Here is a 23,679-nt window from a genome sequence, read left to right as displayed (position 1 = left end):
CTAACGGTTCATACAACAAATAATGTATGTGGGTCGCGTTGCCCAATGTCGTACGGTTATGGCGATGCGTAACTTTGCCGTAAAGCAAGGAATGCGTGAAGTCCACAAAGGTCAGTATTCTGATCACGGTTGCTCGGCCGGTGACTTCTCTGGACAGTTCAGCCAGCTACCACCGAGGCTCGTACATTGAATACTAATGTCTCTTATTGTTTCCATACGCGCTTTGTCGTCGAGGGACATCGAAAGTTTTGTAACCCCTTTGTTTTGCCGACTTTCGCGTTCCACATGAGTAATAATTATCGATTCTCATTATTGTATATTATTTTTTTTTCTTTTCTCATTTTTTTTTTCATTATTTTTTTTGGGTCCATTTTTCTCAGGAAGTAATCATAAGTCGTTGCGATTGTTTGTCCGAAAGTGTGGTTTCGTGAAATAGTGTTTGCGTAAGCGCAGGCGTTGGCGATAGATATCGTGAGCTGCGAGTCGGTGGGTGTTGACTTTGAAGCGTGAATATCCGCGTTGGCGTTCCGCGCGCAAGTTTCGCTTCGGCCGCAAAGCAGCTGCTGCACGCTCCAGTGCGGGCGTCGCCTCCCCCGCGCGCCGCAGCGACCCCGCGCGCCCTTGCGAAAAATCATAATGCAATTGCCAGGACGGCCGGCGTGGAACGCTCCGCTGCGTGGAACCGACCAGCACGCAACCAGTCTACACTCAAGTGCGTTCAAACTCACACGCCGTCCATCACGATGGATTTGACGTGTCGGGACTGATTTCTCTTGCGGCGCTCGGTCGACTGGAACCAAGTTGCGCTAAGTTACCACTGAATACACATATTCAGCGCTGTCAACTAGGAGCGCAAGCAACCGTTCGTTCTGTCGTTCTATCAAATTTCATGAGAGGTACTGTTCGTTCCGCTAGTCTTCGTTTGCGGTTTTGAAAACGTGATTACCTTTTGTACAGTTTCAGTGACCGAATTCCTCATAATTGTTAACGTGGAAGTCTAAATTACGCCAAGTTCACCGGCGACCTTTTACGTCCTAACAATTGTCCGTCAAATTATTCTTTGCGCGTCGCATATGCATCCGGTGATGCTTGCTTTCCAAGTGTTCCTTTTGAAGCGATTGTTCCATCGCGAACAGTTGTTCGAATCGCTTGCTAGAGATTGGTAGCTCATTCTGCGCGTTATCGCTTTTTACAATATTAAAAGTAAATGATTAGCTAATTATCGCTTTTTAATAGATAAGGTTATTTGTGAAAAGAAAGGAATGCCGAATTGCGTTAGTTGTGCGGTCGTCGTCGGTGCGATGAGGTGATTTGTATCGTGTAGTGCAAAAGAGGTGTAAAGTGTTATAGTAGTATGTGGGGTGCTGCTGTTTCGAATCCTCCGCACTACCATTATGTGCAAGGACCGAATGTTACGGGGCCGCAGCGCGGTCCGGCCGGACCCGTATTGTACGGACCCGGCTCGAGACATTTGAGGCCGCAGTCTTCGTACTCCTTGCCGCACGGTGTTAATGGACCGAGTCGCTGGAGCTGGACTGGAAACAACGTTTCCTCGTTCGATCGAAGGCAATCGAAAGTACCGCCTCAGCCCGCGCGTCCTGCACCTTCAAGGCCTTCGAATAGCAAAAATATTCCTTATGTAAGTAATAAACAGAGTGTGCTACTAATTAAAATTGACTTTTTGACGATGAAACTTAAAGATTTCTTTTTCGTTTTTTAATCTTTGGTTCTTTTTCTAGTTATCATATACTTCAAATGTGATATGTAATTTAATTTACGAACAGCCTTTTAAGTTTAAAACACAAAATAACTTAGCCATTTTTCCCAATTTGGTATTACAGATATAAATAAATTGTCTTTGCTGTCGCAATGTCGATAACTTTCCAGATTTGGCACGAATTGTACTTCCTCGTGTCACGTAATAACTGCGCTCGCGCAGCTACGGGTTTTGTTTGACATACCCATACATAAAGATGCTATAAACAAATAAAAATATGGTAAATGTGATTCTAATATAATGTAATACTTATTAATAATCTATCCAACAATAACTTTTTTATTTACTCATATTTCATGTCGTAAAGAAATTCCTTTTTTTGACCTATCCAATTTACTTTTCTCTGGCCGGATTATGCACCATAAAAAATAAAAAAGATAGATCAAATTTTTACAATATACGTTTATTTTCTAACTTTCGTTTATCGGTTCATGCCTATGAGTTGATGATATGAGATTTAAACCATTTTGCCTTTGAAAATAATTTCATCAAATCACTTATAAAGTTTTCATTTGACGGCTAATGTACAATTACCTCACCTACACCTCTTGTCGAATTTCGCAGGACCAAAGAATTTATAAAAGCATTGTATTAAAGGTATTTATTTAACGGTATGTAGAAGAAACTGTTTTTCTTTATTCAATATAATTTGCAATAGATGTTTGAATTACATTTTTCAAGCATTAGCGCATGACTCGGTAAGAAAGAATTAACTACACGTCACTTATTGGCACTGCATCAATGCAGTCAGGATACAATAGAAAGAAAAGCTGCATTGTCACTAATAGTCTTTTTATGTTATAAACTCAGACTATATAATTTTCTTTTTGTTCGCTTTATTAAGTCAGATTTGTTTTGTCTCTCTGTTAGTGTAATTCAGAATTTTTAAATAATTAAATTAAATCTAGAAACGTAATGTTAGCATAATCTAGAATGTAGATAGTCTATCAGACTTGTTGCTCTTGAATATATTTATATGCGCTATCCTCATGTCATCGTTGTTTCAGCCAGTTTATAGATGCCTACTGCTAGGCATAGGTCTCTTTAAAGATCATCTATAAGGATATTACCATAATCGCCACGTTTGGATTGGCGATCGCAGTGTGACACGCAGAGGATGCGATGCTGCTGCCTTAGTAAAAATTGTTTGCGAGCAGTGCAAATTCTATATAATTAAAGAATGAAGTGTGAATTATATAAGATTGTAATACAAATCTCAGTATTGTACCGTTGGGTTACCAAAGATCTGTAATTATGCATTAACATTTTTATTATCTCTGTGCTTGCTTTTTTATGCTGCAGAAGCACAAAGGTGTGCACGAAAAATGTATAGTGAATAATGGTTAGCAAAGCATTTTAATTTGTCTCGGATAGTATCTTATAGGATAAAGACCACCAGTTTATTGCTTCAAGTTGTTCAAAACGTTTGTCTATTTAAAATGAATTTGGATTTGTGTGTAACAAATTTTTCTCGATTTTTAAAGTGATACATAAATTCACAGTAAAGGGAATTATATTACAACTTTTTAAATATTATTGCATTACTGGTCTCTAGAAATGTTTCGTATTCATTTATTTACGTAACGCGAAGGTTTAGTGGAAACACGCGTGTAGTTGAACGCATTCCGATAGTCTTTTAAGTGAGGTGGTTTTCTTTATAGGGCAGAATGTAATGAATAGCAAATGCGTCTGAGGTCGTTGCGTCCGCGGTGCTCGACCCGTCGCTTATTCTGTGACACGATACACGACCTAAAACTTAGACCGCAGATATCAACTGTGTTGGTCTACCTCTGTGTATTTCCTGTTATTTATATATCAATACTACAATTTTATATCTAACTGTAAATTAGTTATGTATTCTTTATTAATTATACAACAATGTACCATAATTAAAAAAAATGGATTAGATGATCTATGATGATCCTCAACGACAACATTCCTTTAGCCATTTACCATTGCAGGTATGCAATTCAACTCCAGTAGAAAAATAAACTTGAGACATATGTTTAAATATTTGTGCAGTCGGCAAATAGTTAAGACAATTATTAAAATATAGAACTAAGTAATTTTACCTTTATTATTTCATAATCCATTCCTTGCTCATTAAGTTTTTTTTTTTTAATTTTCATTGTTAGTAACAGGGAGAGTGTAATCGTTTATGACGTTGTTTGTATATGTCGATATTGTTTTAGATACAACATACTTTAATCGGAGATGTAAAATTTTATACCTTAGTTCACCTTAATTAGACAATAATCTCTGTTCGCATAGTAATTAACCGCAATAATCTTTTTATGTTGTTAAATGTCTTAATGGTTTTATTAGGAATTGTTAAGTAATACACTGTGATATAGTATAATTGAATTTTAATCAATTTAATTAACTTAGTAAAATCTAGATCTGCTAATGAGATCATTATCAAAAGATATCGCAATTTTATTTGATTGCCGGAGGAATGTTGATATCTTTTAACTGGTTAAGACTCATAAATATGATTCGATTGTGAATGATGAATGATCTAATACAGAAACCATGATGGGGAATTTGAGTGAAAATTTTTTTTTAAATATATTCTAACAACAGTATTGTATGGATTTAGATAAACTACCTACTTATTAGATAATTTACTTTAATTTTGTCTATGATTGTTCTTACAATTCAATCATCTTCTGATGATGGTAAAAATTACCTTTTTCGGCAAACAAATTATTAATATAACTAATTAATGTGTTGACTTTAAACGTAATTTCTTCGATTCCTTTTTTTGTTACAAATTGCATTTATAAATAATACAACTGCAAAGACGAACGCCGACGTTTACTCTTCTCAGATACACTAGGTAAACGTTGTTATAATGTAATGTACCCCACATTAGGTGCTAATAATAAGGTAAATTTAAATTTAGTATTTTTGGTATGAAATATTTACTAATTTACCAAGAGCAGTAAAGTTTTCATAGTATTATTTAGATATTGTACAATGAGAATTTAATATGAATAATTAAATTGGTTTCAGCTTGCAATCTGAACTCCTTTTATCTTCCTCCTTTACCTCGTTTGGTAACATTATAATTAAAAGCTCCGAGTGAACGGTTGTTGCAATAAAAATGCCTTTTCTCTGCGCGCCAAAATTGGTTTTAAATGCTTTGTCCGTAAAATTAAAAGGTTTAATTGAATAAAATTTTATTTGTGTGATGTCTTATCATTTTAATCTACTATACTGTTGTACTTTAATAAATTTGGACTCTGTAGTCAAAGTAATAATCAGAAAACATATTTCTAATATTTTTCAGAATACTTTTTATGGTCTTATAAGTTATTATGCCAAAACAAAAAACTTAATAGTATTAAGTAAAAAAATATTGGGCATAAGAATATATAAAGCATACAGAACAGCTAAGGCAACAAAATAAATAAAAAAAATTCTGCACTATTTTATATTTTGACTTTACTAGCCGAAATGGCATCTTACAAAATGGCATGTTTGACAAAAAGCTATAGTAAGCTTATATTATTTCAAAACCTGGCCATTGCAGTGTGAATTTTTGCCTGTCGTTTATGAAAGGGTTGCCCAAGAAGTGAAACATATAATAACAATTTTTAATGACATCATTTTTTATTAATTATCTGGGGTTAGCTATTAACCTGCCCTACGAAATAATGTAAATTTCGGTTTTACATTGACTTATGGGAAACTATGTACGTACATATTAAATTTTATTATAATTAGTGAAATATAAAACTAGCGTATGATTCATAGGTTTCTATAAATTCTTATCTAAGAACATATATAATAATAATACATTAAAAATGTACAATTAACATTCAAGCGTAAATAAGCGAACGTTTCGTGTTTTACATTTTTACTTAATTGAATTTGTGAATGAAAAACTAGTTTTGTTTTTATCTCACTAGCTTTATCAAAGGCGTGAGTGGCTTGATAATTTATATTAGACTAATGTGTGTATAGGAATTTTTTTTAAAGAAACCTGTTTTTAAAGCTTTTTTGGTGAAATTTTATTATAGTACTTTATAACGTTTACGAATTCAATTGTGGTTGATAATTATTTATACAAACGGTCAGAAAATTGTGTGAAATTTTTAATCGTGATTAAAATTAACTTTTTTATATAAAAAAATGAAATAAATGATTGTTATGATTTATATTATAGGTTTCTTAGAACTAGACAGATCGGTAAAGAAAATTCGTTTCTTACAGTGTCTTAGAAACATTCTTAAGACTATGTTCATAGTTGAATTATCCCCTGAATTTATATTGCTGTTGTTTTGCATAATATTTATTGCAATTCAAAATTAGTTTAATCAAATTCATGCCCTAATCCGACAGCGTAACCGGTTTAAACAGCCCGATACGTTTGAAAATACTGACTGGTAATTCCCATAAAGATGATGACAAACCACTCGACAATTCTACAACAAAGTTTCGTAAATTTGAATGACAGTGCGGTGTTTCACGCCTCCAACGCCGCCTGTCTTTTTTATAATAAGGAGGCGACTTCGACTGCTTTAGGTAAACTTGTCACGTCTTCAGACATTCAAACGCATCTCTTTCGTGCGAAGCCTTGACTGTGACCGGAGTTGGATAAATTCCTACAATAAGCAAGAGGTGTTATATGTAGTTCTGTTAGTTGTTAGGTATTATTTTTACTAGTGTCTGCGGATTTTTTTTTAAGAGACCATATTTATACCATATCACATCCGTATTATTATGTTACGTTATTTTTAGTAAAAATTAATCTAAGTTTTTCATTTATCATACGATAGTAAGCAGAATTTATACAGAGTGATTGGTTGTAGGCGTATTAGCTTTAAAGATTTCTGATGACAAATGAGTTACCCCTTAATACTTTTACACCTGGAACCAATTAAACCGTAAATTTTATTTTTTCTTAAGTCCATTAGTACCTTATATGTTTATCATGTTGTACTATTGTCAATTTTAGTTTTGTTTGTCTTAAAATTCGTATTTGTGATGGACGAAATTCAAGTCTTGTTTTACACATTGAAGGTTAATAACAGTATCGTAAATTCTGATGTCCATTGAAAATATGGACACGCAAGGAATGATGGCTAATTTCGGACGATTAGGATTTGCATAATTTACGAACATTTTTACTATAGGTATTTTACCAAATACAATTTTTGATGTACATCAATGATGACTATTAAATTGTTAATCTTAGAAATTTTAAACTACGATGAAGATACAAAAAAATAACTGAAAATTGAAATGTCTTATCATATAATAAAAAAATTCTTCATCTTATAGTCCAGCGATTTCACAAATATAATTTTGTAGTCTTCAGATGTGTCATATATTTAAACGAGTATATTTCAACAAAACCTTTAAACTAAACTGACTAAATACGGACAGGACTGGTCGTTACTTTAAAATCGAGGGACATTACCTTTTAGCTTATCGAGTAAATTTAAAGGAAACATAGGTATCCATTAAGTGGTCTTGCATTAGTGGCCAGTGTGATAACGATAACACGCAGCCATTTTACTTATCACACTTATTCATAATTAACATTATTTTTCTATTTAAAGTTATTGCTAATAATCCACTTTATCATTTGACATGTTTTTGTACTATTGTCCAATATTAATCCGTATTTATCGAATTCCTTTGAGATTAGCGATTCAGTTATCGTTTTAAATTTTATACTCAATGGTTACTTATGTATTTTTCTGTTAAAGTTGTCAGATTTTTCAATTTTGGTTAAGGAATGATGACGCGTCCTTTGACTAAAACCGAAATTTAAATGCGTTTACTTACGACTAATTCATACTTTTCGAAACAGTATTGGATTTATTCCGTAAAAATTCATTTATTTATTTTTAGCAATGGATTGTTTTCTAGAACCGTACAGGAATGATCATTCAACTTTTTACTTTAATTTATTTGCATATTTTCATAGTTACACTACATATGCAATGATGGTTCGTTTCAGAAGTTTTATTGCAGCCAATGAGGACTACTTCGAATAAGCGTTATATATTTTAAACGGTTTTAAATTATTGTATTAAGCTAACACACTGTAACAATATTTTATAGCAAGACTCTAAATAAATTTGGTGTTTTAGATAAATATAATGTCAGTATCGATACATAAATATAACTTTAAAATAATGATAAGGTTAGTTATGCTGCTTATGGCCATAGGAAATATAGAGCTGTAAGCATTAGATAATATTCACAAATTTAAATTGTTAATATCTGTTTTTACTGCACTCAATAAAACCGAATAAATAGAAAAATATCGATGTTTTTCATTATGCGTCCCAGGCTTGATTTATGGTCAACTTTTAGTATCTTATTATTATAATGTACATAAATAACAAAATAAAATAAAATAATTGTATAAAATAATAAATTTCAACCAAACGGCGACGATTTTACTTCATTGCAATCATATAAATATTGCAATGAAATAAAGTGACGGTGCTAAACAAAGACTAAAAAGTAGAAAAATGTATGAATAGCCCGATATTGTAAGATATTTTAAATGTAGTTTGAAAGCATTTTACGAAATACAGCTATTGGATTTCGCATGACGGGTTTTAGGTTTAATTTTGGATTTTAATAACTAATATAAGAGCTTGGCGACTGTTATGAATCACATTAAAATTTATTAATATTTTGCAGAAGGTCGACCCCGAGCTGATCTTCACGAAACAAGAGAAGATCGGCAAGGGTTCCTTCGGCGAGGTGTTTAAGGGCGTCGACAATAGAACACAACAAGTTGTCGCAATCAAGATAATTGATCTCGAGGAAGCCGAAGATGAGATCGAAGACATTCAACAGGAGATTATGGTGCTGTCACAGTGCGACAGCCCGTACGTCACAAAATATTATGGATCATACTTAAAGGTAAGTGCCGTTTGTTTTGTACATTGTATAGTTTGTAAAGTCTGATGATGTCGGCAAACTTAATAGAAAAAGATCTCCATTGTTTATTTAAAATTTTGTTTCTACTGGTTAATATTTATTTACAATTGCACAATCGTAACAAATAGTTATTTTTGTCGTAACTTTGGTTGTATTATTTGTAACGTAAATACATTATTCAAATACTGTTAGTGTACATCTACATTGGTAGATAAAACGCGGTCACATCATAGAGTATTTCCCGTCGAGCTATAATAGAAGCCATCAATCATTGTCTGTGTAGCCGGTGTTGTAGCTGTCGATCGCCGGGTAGTTTTTGAAGATGAGTAGCATACGTAATATATACATTACGTGTGGCATTACTTCCCCACATCACTCGCATCTTATGTCCTTATATCAAAATAGCTATCGTTCTTTGTACAATATGGGAAATTTTAATCTCAAATTTAAATACTTTCATAATTGATGTATAAATTTACATTTACCCAACTCTATTTAACACTGCAGGTATGTTCTTGAGAGAAGCGTGCCTATAAAAATTTGATAACTATTTATCGCTATTTGATACATTCACGTTTATTACGGACTGGACCGAAACCGGAGGTTATAGCATTCCCCTAATTGTATTGTTGCTATATAGCATGTCTCTGTAAACATTGTCAAAATTTGAATCAGAACATTTTATTTAGGGATTCATGCTTGAACAAAATATTTGTGAAAAAAGGTTCATTCTTTCTTATTTATTACATCGTTTAAAACAACAGTTGGGTGTTATTGTCTGCTTATAAACATAAGTATATTTCGCAGACTTAAACATTTTGCATAAAGTATTTTCTAAAACATCAAAAAGTCATGCAGCATTATTGCAAACCCCTGTAACGTGACGTACTGAATTGCGTTGCCATTTCGTAGCGTTATGATGGCCCACGACCGAGTTGGAATTTTGAAAAGTGTCAACACAATAAAACGTCGGAATGTTATTGCCGACAATTTAGTGGAATTGCCGCTGTCTCTCCATAATTGTTCACGACTTCTATGGTACGTGGATAATTTCATATGAAAAATTAGTTGTCATTTTGTACGTTTCTCAATAAAATTAGCGGTTATTGTCGATGTTGTAAAATACAAATAAATAATTGCAAGTTTTTCAAAATAGAAGATAGCTACGTAACGACTGCCATTTATCAAGATTTATTGCATCGATTGCGCCCATAATGTGGACTATTTTGGTTGGTTAAGTAGGAACGTTCACCGGATCACGTCATGCGTTCGCGTGCACCACCATGGCGCACTAACAACTTCGCCGGCACGAAGGCATAAGGTCAGAACCAGCCATAACGACCGGTTTATTATATTCAGAAGTGTACGAACTCTCACGAAATCTGGGACACGGTTTCACAAACGTATCCGTTGTAGCTGACTCACGATTGGACAAAATCTTTATAGTTTTGGTAGGATATACAATTAATCATCAACTCAATGCCATTCTTAGTATACGGGTACTGGGGGCGTTGCCTTAAATGGTGACAAGAACAAAGGCGTATTGATTATTGTGTGATTTCTGTAAGCATTAATTGCTTATTGTTAATTATATATTTGACGTATGTTTGTGCAAATTTAACTAAGTGTGTATATTCGTATAATAGAGATTTTCTTTTTACCATAATTTTGTTCCGTATGTGATTTAAAAAAAATATCTAATATGTATTAGTTATTATACCAATTATTATTGCATTGCAAACAGTATTGTTTAACGATATGTTCGCAGTAATCGATGTAACAAATGTATGACGAAAGTAAGATAACATATAAAAAGTGAGCGCTATCTCGCGTGCTACCCTTCAAAAGCTTATTAAAATTGGGTGGCGCCTCGCTGCAGTTTATATAATAGCACGTTTGCGCGCCGAGCTTTACGAAATCGATATTCGCATTTTTATTGTTACACTCGGCTTCGTATTATTACTTAAAGCGCGGCTTTTATTTGTTTTTCACTCAGAGAAAGTTTGCGATCAGTACTTTCTGTTATTATTCATTGTTAATATGAGAGATTACAGTTTAAATAATATTACATTTGACTTATATAAAAGTGTTTATAAACTATTAGCAATCACTAATTAATATGTTGACAGAATCTTTAGTAAGCATTAGGTTTTTAACATAGGTCCCAGGTGCAAATGACCACGGAGCAAAAAGAAATTTCAATAATATTTTTTAATTACCTATGTATATCTATTGATTCTAAAGTATGATAATGTTGTAAATGCTCGCTTTATTCCTGTAGACTACTAGTTTATCATCATCATCATTGCAGCCGCAAGACGTCCACTGCTAGAGTGGGGCTTGCACCGGAGATTTTTAATAAAAATGGTTGGAAACTGCGTCATCCTGGTTTACATGAACATCGAATTGTTTTCACTAAAATGAATAAATAAAACTATTACATTATTTTGAATTAGTGATATATTTTTTTCATTTTATTATATATTTGATAAGGCTTCCAGTATAGTTGGTATATATAATAGTTTTTATTCTATAATCCTAACGTTATATGGCGGGGAATGGAAGGTGATTAACGGCCTTATATAATTTAAATACGCAATCCCACCTTCACTTTTGGTTAGTTTCGTAGTACTTGCGATAGGAGGAAGAGGCAGATAGTGCAATGGTATTTGATGTGTTGCATTTCTCGGTCTGTGAGCCGAGCCGGCTCCGCGCTATCGCAATCTTGACACACTTTCGAATGTTGTTGTTATGCGTACCTTGCGAAATGCGACGCAATGTAAACCGACGGACACGGCACTGGAGAACACACGTTGCTATGCTTTCAATGTTTGATATAGACGGTTATTTTATCCTAATGACTTATATATATCTTCATTTTATTTGTTCAAACGATGAAATAATGTATTGATATTCTATACGATATAGACGATTCTATAAAATTTGTTTTGATGTAAATCAAGTCAATGGAGTCGCATATACATGGTAACTTATGTAGAGTATTGGACATAACTAGTAGCTTTCTACTGTGGAAAATTAGCCAGGGACAAAACCATGGTTACTACCATTTTGGATAGTCATGGAACATTTAGTGTCTGTAGTGACTGTGTTTTGATGTACACACAAATCTTGCCATCTTATCCTACCGTATTTATTCGGATAAAACTGGTGAGGAATTTAAAGAAAAAAGACCGTTACCTTGTAGTACTAAGCGGAGGACAAAAAAAATCTGTTCTGGTCATGACTTTTTTCAAAGTTATGCGAAGAGCAGGAGAACTTGTCATCGTATTCACTGCAAGGCGTAAGCCTTAACCAATAATGCACACAAAGTTACGGGTCGTGCGTTGCCCATATTCAGGGATTTCACCTAGTGAGTATTCTACTTACTCATTTGATGATAATTTAGGGCAAAGATGCAGTCGCTAGACGGTGGAAGTCACCATTTACGTGTAAGGTACCACTTGAAAAGTCGACAACATGAATATCTATTTAATATTAGTAAAGTCAAAACTTTACGTCTAATGGTTATTCTCCAAAAATGTATTATTTTTTGTAAAATGTTGTATGTAAAACTAAGTTATGAACTGTTTTTGAGTAAATCTAATTGTTGCTGTTAGTTCATTAAAATTTACTCATTAATATGACATAACATAGCAATTTGCTCTTCGGCGATTTATGTAAAGTGTGAAATAGTATGGACATTATTACGGCATCATTACATTCAAGTTCCCGTCAGTAGCTTCCATTGTCTTATCGGTGAATTCTCGCAAATATGAGCAATATACCGTTTAGACGTACGCGATTTTCTATTAAGTTTTCAATTTTGAAACAAAATACTTAGTCATTTAAGAACCGAATAATTTGCAGTGATAAAAGTAAAATCTCGTAAAATTTAAAGTGTTACTCTTGTTCGGGATCTGTTCATATTTGAAGTATTCGAAGTCTTCTAACCACATCATTAAAACGGAATACAAGATATTTTACATTTGTGTATACAAATCAGAATGTATGAACTGTACGATTTCTATTAACTTTGTTTTCAAGTAAGCAAATGTTTAAGTCGCATAACTAATTGCTCTAATTTGCATAAATAACAATTACCTAGAAGGCATTTGAAGGGTATTGGTCCGTTGCTCGTGGAAGACTGGAGAAACGAATATTAAACAATTTATTAACTCTTGGAAAAAAAATTAAACTCATATGAAAGCTAAAATAGTTTTAACAATAAGCATTCATATTGTTATAAAAGAAAATAGTTCTTTTAAAAACCACCAATTTTCAGAACAGCTCCAATATTTTTAATTGTAACCGCTAACGTCTGATACATACACGGGATTTGTTTTTTATTCATTGTACTTTCAAACTTTTTACACTTCTTCTTAATTTTTTTACATAAAATTGATTGAATTTGAATAATCTGTTTTTATACATCAATAGATAACTTCATAATTTATTTACAATATTCGAAGTGAAGGCAGGCAATATTGTTTTCTTACTTTAAATTCTAACGCAAGTTTTACTTTTTAAATAATAGGTAATCACCAAAAGGTGAACTTTACTTGAGCGGTGGGTAGCCCTGCGGTAGAGGGCTGAGACTTGAGTTCGTAGGTCGCTGGTACGAGTCCCGGGATACAATCTTATATAATTCCTATTTTGTGCTTTAATTATATAGGACTGCCACTGCTCACAAACAAGTGTCCGATTTCGATCGCCAACCTGCCTGCCATGCGCGGTAACTATGTACGAGATGTACATAGATATTTTTGGTGGAGGCCTATGCCTTAAAATGTGCGTCTGTGGGCTTAAATTTATAATTACCTTCACCATAAAAAGCATTTAACTATCACTGGATGTCACTTTTCGAGGCACATTTGAATAGAATCGTCTTGTTTTTGATGAAACTATGCAAGATGGTATTTTGAATGTCACCCAAATTGGCAAACATAGTACCACTAAATGTTAAAGCAATCTGTAGAAATTGTAACCCAATGTAGCAACATCGAACGAGTGTGGTGGGATAGGCGTTACTTGCCACCCCAACTCATTAATTTTTTTTTTCTTGAGTTCGTGTTGCGCAATGCGGTCTTGCATTATAATGTTGCAAAATAACCTCCTTACTGTTCAGAATCGCTGGCCGTTTTAGAGCAAAAAAATATTAATAACAATAATGATTTGCACTCACAACTTGTCCGCAATTTGAGCACTAAAAAAATTTTCAAATAGTTCAAATATCATTATAGATTTAATATAAACATTTACCTAGTTATTTTCCATTTATATGACTTGTTTCCCGTTTAAAGTTAAGCGATCTACCTTGAAGTAGCTCTGCTCCCCATTGACGTCAGCAATATGAATGAATTCAAATGTGACGCGAGCAAGCTGCTATCTGCATTACTTTCAGTACTACCATCTTTTTTTAAAAACGGAGACAACATTGAAATGAATACAAAAAATAATTATTTTAATAATTAAATTATGTATATTAAGATAATATTAAATTTACTAAAGTTAATTACAAAGTTATAATTTGTCAGTTTTTATGTGTGTATATGTTTTAAAATTATTGTGAATATGAAAGTTTAAACAGTATTATAACAAAGATAATGTAGACTTTATCCGTAGTAAAACGTAAGCGTGGTTATTTAAAGTGAATTCTTAGCAGGTAAAACAAAAAGCGGATACCGGATTGGTCTCGCCAGGTAGGCAGAGGGCGATGATTCAGAGTATTTAGCTTCAGGGGAAATGTCGGGAATCCTCAGAAAAGGGGCTCAATCGAATTACTCGACTGCCCTCTATCATCATGCTTTAGTCATATCAACTGCGCGTTTTACACTAATTAATTTTATAATCTTTTTCAACGTTTACTGTGCTTTACCTAATTCACATTACTAAACATTTTCATTAATTCCTTTAGTTGTTTTTTTGTATTAATATACAGTAATGTTCATTTATTAGCAATATGAAATATATGTAAAAATGTGTAAAAAATAATTATTTTTTCACACAAATAGGTGACATTTTAATGAAATGTTACTGTCCTTTGCTTAGGGTAGAGGAAATCTGATCCATAAACTAATAACAGCAATTTCTTGCTAAGAATCGAGACACCTAACTCTCATTTACTTTCCGGCTTCGATGCAAGATAAAAGGTGATAAAACAACTTTATAAAAAGAACCAATCATTAGTTTTATTCGAATCTCATCTCTTCACGGTATCTTTAAACAAACAAATTGAAACATCTTTAAACAAACTATAGGATATATAAACGATCCGTTGACGTCATTGCTATAGAAATTTACGCGGATTTATCAAAACTATTGTCCGAATTTGTGAGAGATGATCCTTAATAAGTAAACGAATATTTCGAATTAATTATATTTTCTCATTTTCGTGACATATTCTATGCAATGAAATTTATAGTGTTGACCGTATTGTATTTTATAACCAAAAAAGGTACTTCAAAACACAAGATCAATTTGATAGATTTCCAAAAGATTTTATCGCTTTTAATATCTTGGTAAAAAGGCAGTTTTTATGTACTGCGTAGTGATTTTTATTTTTTGGCATAAAATAAGGACGTTATGGGGCGAACAATGACTATAAAGTTCGCAAGGCTAAAAGCTATAAACACGTTACGGTTACCTTGACCTCGACAGTGCGTAGTGTCAAGGCTTGGCCTACCCTATTGAGGGTTTTCACGATACCATTACACAAAAGGTGGCCTTTGAAGGTCTGTCGCCAAATAGCCAATTGTCTTGCAACGGGGACCGTCTAAATTAGCTTCTGCTGTCTCTACGATATTAAGGGCAATGAAGCCATTCAGTTTTATTTCGTTGCTGAGAACATCGTCATTCTGTCGGCTTTGTGAATGTTGTCTATTTACAAAATCCATGTTCGCATGTCGTGAATAGTAATTTTTCTTTTTTAAAACCTACCTTTTACTATCATTCTGTGCAATTAAATACATATTTATTGACGAATAATATATAAAAAATTGCTACGGTTGTTTATTACAAATCTAGTTTTGTATTTTACTGATTTGTTATGCTTTTTTACGGCTTGATTCCTTAAGAGAACCATGTGTAATAAAATGTCACATTCGTAAAAAATAATACGACTTATAAGTAATACCATTCTCTAATACCAACGAAAATTTCGCTTCGTATAAGAAGTTTAATTAGATTACGTATTTTGCTTAGCAAACTCTCATAGCACAAATTCAAATTATTATTCGACATTACCAGATATTTAGACTTGTCATTTACTTAAGTAAGGGTATTCAATGCTGAGTCTATTTTAACGCTTAGTTTCACTGCATTGCGGGCCGGGCGTGGGAGAAAGCAAGAAGGGGTCTCGGGGAGTGGCCCGCCACCGAACTTGGAAGGTCAAGTTCCGAAAGTTGGCTGCCCGCCTTATTGGAATCTGCGTCGGTCAACACAGCTGTAAAGTTGTGGTTGCTATTATTGATATTTGGTCGACCGAATTTGCTAGTAAAGGCAGCAACATCATTTATTTTTAAACTTTCGTGTAAGTTGATTTCTTTCAAAATTTGAATGAAACTCTAACATTCTAACAAGGCAAACGAACTTTTAATAAATATCTTTGATTTCGTTTTTATCTGTCGGAAGACACTGAATGCATTCCGCTTTCAACCGTTGCAAACTATTGAAAATCTATAGGGGAGGCTTTTGACCAACACTAGAAGTTTTTTTGAATTAATAATATGCAAATTACAGCATTTCGAGATTGTAGAATTTATAATAGACGGGTTAAAATATCAAATTTTAATGGAAAATATGGGACCTTATTCCAGAGGTATAATATAATACGGATAATCTAAAAATATTTCAGAGAATTACTGCAAGTACAAGTCATCTATAAAAGTCTTATGATAAAACATTACACTTTTAAAACACTATTTAAGTAAATTATTTGCAAGTTTTTAACTTTTTTAAGTGTATTAGTTGAAAATGTTTGCTTGCTATAGTGTATTAGTATTTACTAAATATTTGGTTTAAAGAAAATTAGAATCATTAAATTTTATTTATAAAAGTATTCTCATCTATTCGCTTATCTTTATTTAATCTTCCTGACCCCGAGAGTAAACGTCAGTCAACTCGACTTACTTCTCTCAGTAGTTCGTGTCTTATCTAATCACGTTTTGATTCTTTTCCATCCATGGCTTTGGGCGGTTTTATATGATTGCCGGGGATTTTTGTTTGAAATGTTACGAATGGGTGTTTTTGGCTGTTAGAACTTACTTTATTAAACTTCTTTCTTCTTTTTGGTAATATTTCTACTGTATTAGACAAGAATTCTCTCTTCCCTTTTGTCCTTTTCCTTATGATTTATTATAGAGTATTGATGAATTATCTGTCAACTAAGTTATGACGTAAATTGGCGACATTAAGGTCGTCGGAAGACACAGGAAGCAACCCGCCGGATAGAAGCGGCCCAGCTGTGGACTACTTTCGGCTGAAATGATGATGATATAAAGTATTGTGTATTTTCATTGACGAAATACAAATTTTATCATTTATAAAATACTTGATTAGTATAACATGTACAATAACCGTATGTATATAAAAATGAACATTATTTAAAATAAATTTTGCTTCACAGAGCAATGTAATGTTATATATTGTAATAACAAGATAAACTTGAAAGGCGCCGCTGTGTAATCCCCGCATTATCCTCAAATACAGACTGGACTTAGTTAAATGAATGCTAACGACCTGAACTCGTGTCTGGCACGGGCCAGACGTCTCGCAGCAGCGGGATAAAACTTAATTGTATTTGCTCAATAATAGGACCCTTTAAGTAGTAAATTAATGTTGTAATTAAAAATAAGGTTGCCTTACGCACTACAATGAAATTAATTTATATTTTCATTTAAATGCTTACATAGAACGTTCACTGCTAGACAAAGGCTCTTAACATAGATTTACAATAGGACCGGTATGAAGCGGCTTGCATCAAGAGTTTTCCAAAAAACTTAACGAGGTTATCAGATGATATGCGATGCGCTCGCCGGTCCGTGGACTCCAATCAAGAACTTTAAGACCTCACGGCTGTCTGTTCTGCTTTATGTGGCTTCCCCATTGCCACTACAAAATGGAAATAAAAAAGCCAATTGGACATTAAAAGTATAATTTAACGCAAAGCGAATGAGTTCATTAAAACGTTGATTTTAATACCGTACGTTTTATTCGTTAGTTAGTCCTTCTTCCGCTATACAACGGGATTGAACAAGTTCTATGCGATCTCGGGATATCATGTTCCACTTCTGGTCTGGTTAATCCTATACAACGGTCTTTAGATTTATAATGTCATTGTGACACGCTCTGATAAATAATAGAACTGGTAATAAACAACAACCTGTAACAATTTTTTAAACTAGAAGTAATGTTAGTATAAGCATTTTCTCTTGTTTTAATTTTTTAAATATGTAGTTAGCCGTTCGTTTCATAAGAGTTTTAAATTAAATATAACGTCTAACGAATAATGTTACCAATTTGTTAGTAAAAAAGTGAATATTGAAGTTATCACAATAGCAAAAATTAATTTATATGAAACTTATCTTGCATATCAAAAAGTTTAAATCGATCACTTCGTTTTATATGCGATACGATCTATAAATTGTTGGAAGATTGTTAAGCGATTAGGACTATGTTCAAGTAGGATAATTTTGTTCAAGATGTAAACTTTGCAGTTTTAACTCGAGGCGTTTTATAAAATGATTGGATAATACTGCTAAAATTCGTCGTTTACGATCGTTTTCTGTATCTGTGTTCACTTTGAAGTTCAAAGGTCAAAGTTTATAACCAGAATATTAAAAATACATTGCTCCTCCTGCAATATATTGGCAAATTCACGTTCACTACTTTTTTCTTTATTATATTATCTATGCATAAATGGGTAAAATTTTATAAACTGATAGAATATTGTCCGTAAACTAACTAATTATTGAATTCTGCCTTGTAAAATTCTTATTCTAAGATTGCTTTAGATGACCTAATACGATTACGAAATTAGTTAAAATTTCTAACACCTCATATGTATTAGCTCATATTATATTATAAGATACTCTTAATCTCGTATGAATATTTTTAAATTTTCTATTATGGAGTTTCTTCCAATCACATAAAATGATCGTAGGGTATAAAACTATATTCAATTCCAAATTACTTCAGTTTCGAGGGCGTTACATTTCGTTGGACCAAAGCCAAGGTAAGTAGTGGTTTGCTTATTACTGATCGCTCACTCGATGATCCTTGCTTTTCGATTAAACGCCTGCGGCTTCGGCGAAGCCATATCCATGTGTTAATCTGGACACAGTGCAAGTATTCCACTCCCCTCTTACACCGCTGTAGGCGACGCAAACTCGGGAATATCTGAATATTACCGGCTCGGCAACAGATTCTATCCTCGCCAGTATGCCGTGGCGGCTAATCTCATTAGGGGGCGTAACGCCGGGGCTTCCTTAATAACTTAAACGCTTCGGTCACTAATTCCGGGACCCTGACGAGTTGCCGACTAACTGAATTGAATATTAAATTCAAATGTTAACATTAAGAAGTTTGTTTTGTCTCTGCCGCGGACATGAAATTATTCTTTTTTAATTAATGGGCTCTGTTAATGACATGATAGCTTTTATTCGTCTAATCGCTATCTTGTAAAATTTCAATTTTAATGGATAAAGTGCCTATTATCTTTTTATTATTAAATTTGTTTGTGAAATCGACGTATACTTAGAATACAGTCCGATGAATTTAGGATAAGGGAAAATAAAAGCAATGAACAGCTTCGTCGAGGAATGAAATTGATTCGATATTTACTTAAACATAAAGTAATATATTTTCAAGGAATAACACCGAGAGTTATATTAAAACTAAAACTCATTATAAAATGACTTAAAAATTCCATCTTGTAGTTTTTTTATTCATTCTCTATAATAACTAACAGGCACCGGTGCGAAGCGTTTCAATTATCTCGACGTTAGATTACATGTCCATGTCCTATATGCAGAGAGAACTTTTTACGATCGGCCAGGCTTAGTCATTAGGCTCAAAGGTCACCGTCGTCATTGTGTTTAATTGAATCGGTCCTAAATTCAACCGTGCCCACAATATAATTTATAGCGTAACTATTGCCGGTTTACAATGGTTATGGTCAATTTACACGTAGCTATTGTTGCGACTAAGGTCAACGGCTTCTTGGATAATTGTAAACGTTTCGTAACCCCGAACCGGGTCGATATCCTTCTGCAACCTTGTTTTTGTTAGTAAGGGAAACAATCTCTAATTACGACTCAAATTTGCATATGAAGGTATACAAAAACTTGATCAGTCGAATGTTCCTCGCGCAACTATTAATAACGCTTTGTACTCCTTTTGTTTGACCAAACTATACCAGGCTAAAGTCAACAGCATAACAGATTACAATGTATTAGATCCATGCGTGGACAGAACCGGATCTGCGCGCGCGTTTGCAATGCCACAAGTGGATGTAATCTCACCTGTTAAGTATACTAGTTTTTACAGCTACAACTGTAACTTTTATGTGTATGCATTACCTCACGTCAGTTGCGACCAGTCCGCCATAGACGTGTATAGTATTTATAGATTTTTATTTTCGTTTGTCATTCTTCGTGAGACACAGTCTACTGGTATTTTAACAATTTATAGATTTTTTAAACTTTTTTCGTTCGTTTTCTCGGTCTTGTTGAACAGGTGATTGAAAGGCGACAGGCGTTCGCAAGTACGGAAACGGGACATAAATTCAGTTTTATCCAATAGTAAGCTGAAGGGTCCCTTTGGAAAATTGGAATTGTTCCCATTTCTACGTCTCCAGACTTGACGCAATTCATTAACTTACTCTCGTGCAGACGGCTTGAATTTATGATATTGAAAAGAGAAATCACTCTGGGAAATTATTTTGATATTACTAGCTATAGGAAATGAAAACATGGGCCAAGATTTGCCTCGATTTCTTACGTCGAATGGATCGATGTTTGGAAATTTAGTCACGGTGTACGTCTATCTAGGTCGACACGAAAACGTCGTTAATGCGGGGCGAGAGGCAATTAGGCCAAGTCAATAAAACTTTGCCATTAACCAACACGACCCATGTTTCTCCGCACTTCATGCACAAGTTGACCCACGTTTATTTCCATACAATTCCGAGCATTTACTATATTATTTTTATTTGTGGCATATCACACAAAACAACAAGAACAATTAAAATTCTATATTGTCAGCGTACCTAATGTATTTTATACTATGTCCATATTTTCTAAAGCAATATGCGTGCTACGTATCAGTTGATTGTACAGAGTTACAAGCATTTAGTCGTGCAAAAGACCTCCGAGCGGCGTTCCGGTGGTACGTCGCCACCGATGTCAGAGTTAAGTGCCGTCGCACTCGACGTATCCGTACAAAGGCCGCTCTCTCCGCTTTGTTCCGCCTCTTTGTTTGACTTGACGAAGGCATAGTAAAAAACATTCAACTCGAATGATGGCCAGCGACCTCTTCCTCCGATCTCTGAGATGAAAGGACAAGTCATTTTAGATTGTTTCTCTAACTAGCCTTGTTGTTTGATTAATTTTTATTTAACTTTTGTTTTCGATTTTCGAATTTCATACTTTTATAAAGTCGCCTAAATGCTTTAATAATGAGTGTACGACGTTTGACATCTAGTATAAAAAGGCTATCGAACTGTGTTAAGGCCTGGAGCCAGACTAAAAGGGTCGCGCGTATAGGCGTTTATGAAGCGTCAAGTTGCGGAAATGATCCATTGTCCCATCCCACATCGCCGGCTGCGTATGGGGTCCGATATTTGCGACATCATGTGTGGATCAAGTGTCGCTTTATTAAGTGCCTTTTGCGTAGGCAGTTTTATTACCGCCCATTCATATTCGTAATTTGAAAATAGAACGAAGAATTTTGTTACTGCCTTTAAAACAAATGGCAGATATTTTTAACTATTACGTTATTTTAGCTTATTAAGTTATAAAGTAAAATAATTTAAATCTGACAGGATGTACAATAGGATTTTAATAGCAAGTTGGGCTGTTTTTCTTCTACATGTAACTTTCATATCAAGGAGTCATCTGCCTCTTGCTGCTGGAATTTTCTTTCTAGTTAAAACGATTTCAATAGAACCGAAGCTTAACTGTCGTCCAGACGATCATTTTATCTTTTTAATACTCGATTTCTTCTAAGAAGCACCAGTTGATTGATGTATAAGAAATTCGTGTTTGTAAACACTCACTAGTGAACGTAAGCAATTGCTAACAATGTCTCACGGGCTTGTAATCGTTGTGTATACCGGAAGTATAACTATTTGTTATTATCCATACTAAGTATATTGAGAGTCTTAGTTGTTTACACGGCGTAAAATGACAAAATAATAAACATAGATATAAGTGCTTAATGTAATGTCGTATATCAACTACAATTTATACATCCAATAATAAACAAAATAAATTTTGTATTTTGTTTCATGCTCATAAAACTCCGATCTATTGAGATAGCGAAAGCGCAAGAACAATTAAATCATTTTTTTATGAACGATTCTTTTATAACCAGATAATTAAAATGTTGTTACATCATTAGTAGTTGCTTGAAAAAAGTAATTAATGTTCTACGATTAATTTATTTATTCCATATCCAATTTTAATTATTCCAAATAAAAAATATGTATTACCAGTCAACACTCAGACAATCTAACATGGCATAAATGCTTTATCAAGCTTATTGACAAGCGATAACGTTAAAAAATAACCAGCTCATATATGTTAGGCACTCGTTCAAAATTGTTAAACTAAAGTTTGTTACGTTATCTGGAGTGAATCAGCCGTGACAAGCTTCTCCTCTCAACTGAGAGTAACGAAACGTCAGCGCTCCTCGCTCAGTTCTGAAAAACGCGAGGTTCTCAGCTTCTTTATTTAGTTTTATTTTTATTTTAACACTTGACGATTTAATGTCTTTACTAGGCGTGCGTCTCTATTGTTTTATTACAAATCGGGAAACGCTAAATTACCAAACTAAGATAGGAAATAACTCGTTTATTTTGATGCGAGATGTTCTAATTTCCCAAGACACAGGCTCTGCCTAATTTGGAAACATGTGGGAACTTATATTTAAACCATTTTTTAATGTTATTAAATACGTATTTTAGAATAGTTCAGTTAATAGCGACAGTATTTTATTAAGTTTATGGTACCACCTGTAAAGATATTGTAATTTTATTAAATAGACAATAGTCATAGTGAAAACTGTAATAGTAAAGATCATTCAAACCTCAATACTTTAATTCATATTAAACAGATTTAAACAACAGCCATGATTCAGAGTTGCCACGTAAAATGTTTAACAAGATTGACCTCAGCAATAGGAGGAGTTGACATTGCTCGGACTGTAATAATTTCATGAGATCTGAAACATATGCAGTGGTGCTCGCCGGGTCGACGACCGTACTTTAGATGACCGGCCGTCTTGTGATCTGATTGCGGTACCAATAAGAAATTTGCATACATCGCCCTATTGCCTGCGTTCGCGCACCCGCGCTTTATTTAATAGCTTCTAGCTTGATGCTTTGTAAATAAACCTGGGCAGGTTAGTATCAGACAATCGTTAGATTCTTGCTCTAAACAGCGTTATAAGTGTAAAAGCACTAAAGGCAAAACTATAGCTTATTTAACATTTACACCTATCTCCAATCACTACAATAAAGTGATAACATTGAAACATTAACATTAACATATTTTTCTATAGGAATGCGATGGGCTAATAACTTCTAGCGATACAGTCTGCAAGGAAATTTTAAAATATGTAGTATTATATACATTTTTATTATCATTATGTTAATTGTTATTTTAGAAATTCTTGCTTTTAAATAGGGTAAATCATACAGTAACTCACAAAAAATGAGTTATACATTCACCCTTTATAACTTATACACATATATTTAATCAACCTGTATCAAA

The 23,679-nt window shown here is 33.6% G+C and overlaps 1 protein-coding gene across 2 annotated transcripts in view; it reads left to right on the top strand.

The window, feature by feature from the left end:
- GckIII (Germinal centre kinase III) overlaps positions 1 to 23,679 on the top strand; it is an 89,804-nt gene that overhangs the window by 19,977 nt on the left and 46,148 nt on the right. The window contains exons 1-2 of one of the 2 annotated variants that reach the window (XM_068765099.1): positions 1,345 to 1,639; positions 8,447 to 8,671. In XM_068765099.1, the coding sequence (XP_068621200.1) occupies positions 1,355 to 1,639; positions 8,447 to 8,671 (510 nt within the window). In that variant the 5' untranslated portion in view covers positions 1,345 to 1,354. Of the gene's footprint in view, positions 1 to 1,344; positions 1,640 to 8,446; positions 8,672 to 23,679 lie in introns of those variants that run through there. The other variant, XM_068765101.1, reaches the window with a different exon arrangement.

The sequence above is a fragment of the Battus philenor genome, unplaced genomic scaffold, assembly GCF_028537555.1.
Source record: "Battus philenor isolate CCGP_79_NKW_IND1 unplaced genomic scaffold, ilBatPhil1.0.hap1 SCAF_2, whole genome shotgun sequence".
NCBI lineage: Eukaryota > Metazoa > Arthropoda > Insecta > Lepidoptera > Papilionidae > Battus > Battus philenor.
The sequence above is the reverse complement of the archived record's forward strand: the minus strand, read 5'-3'. Positions and strand labels throughout refer to the sequence as shown.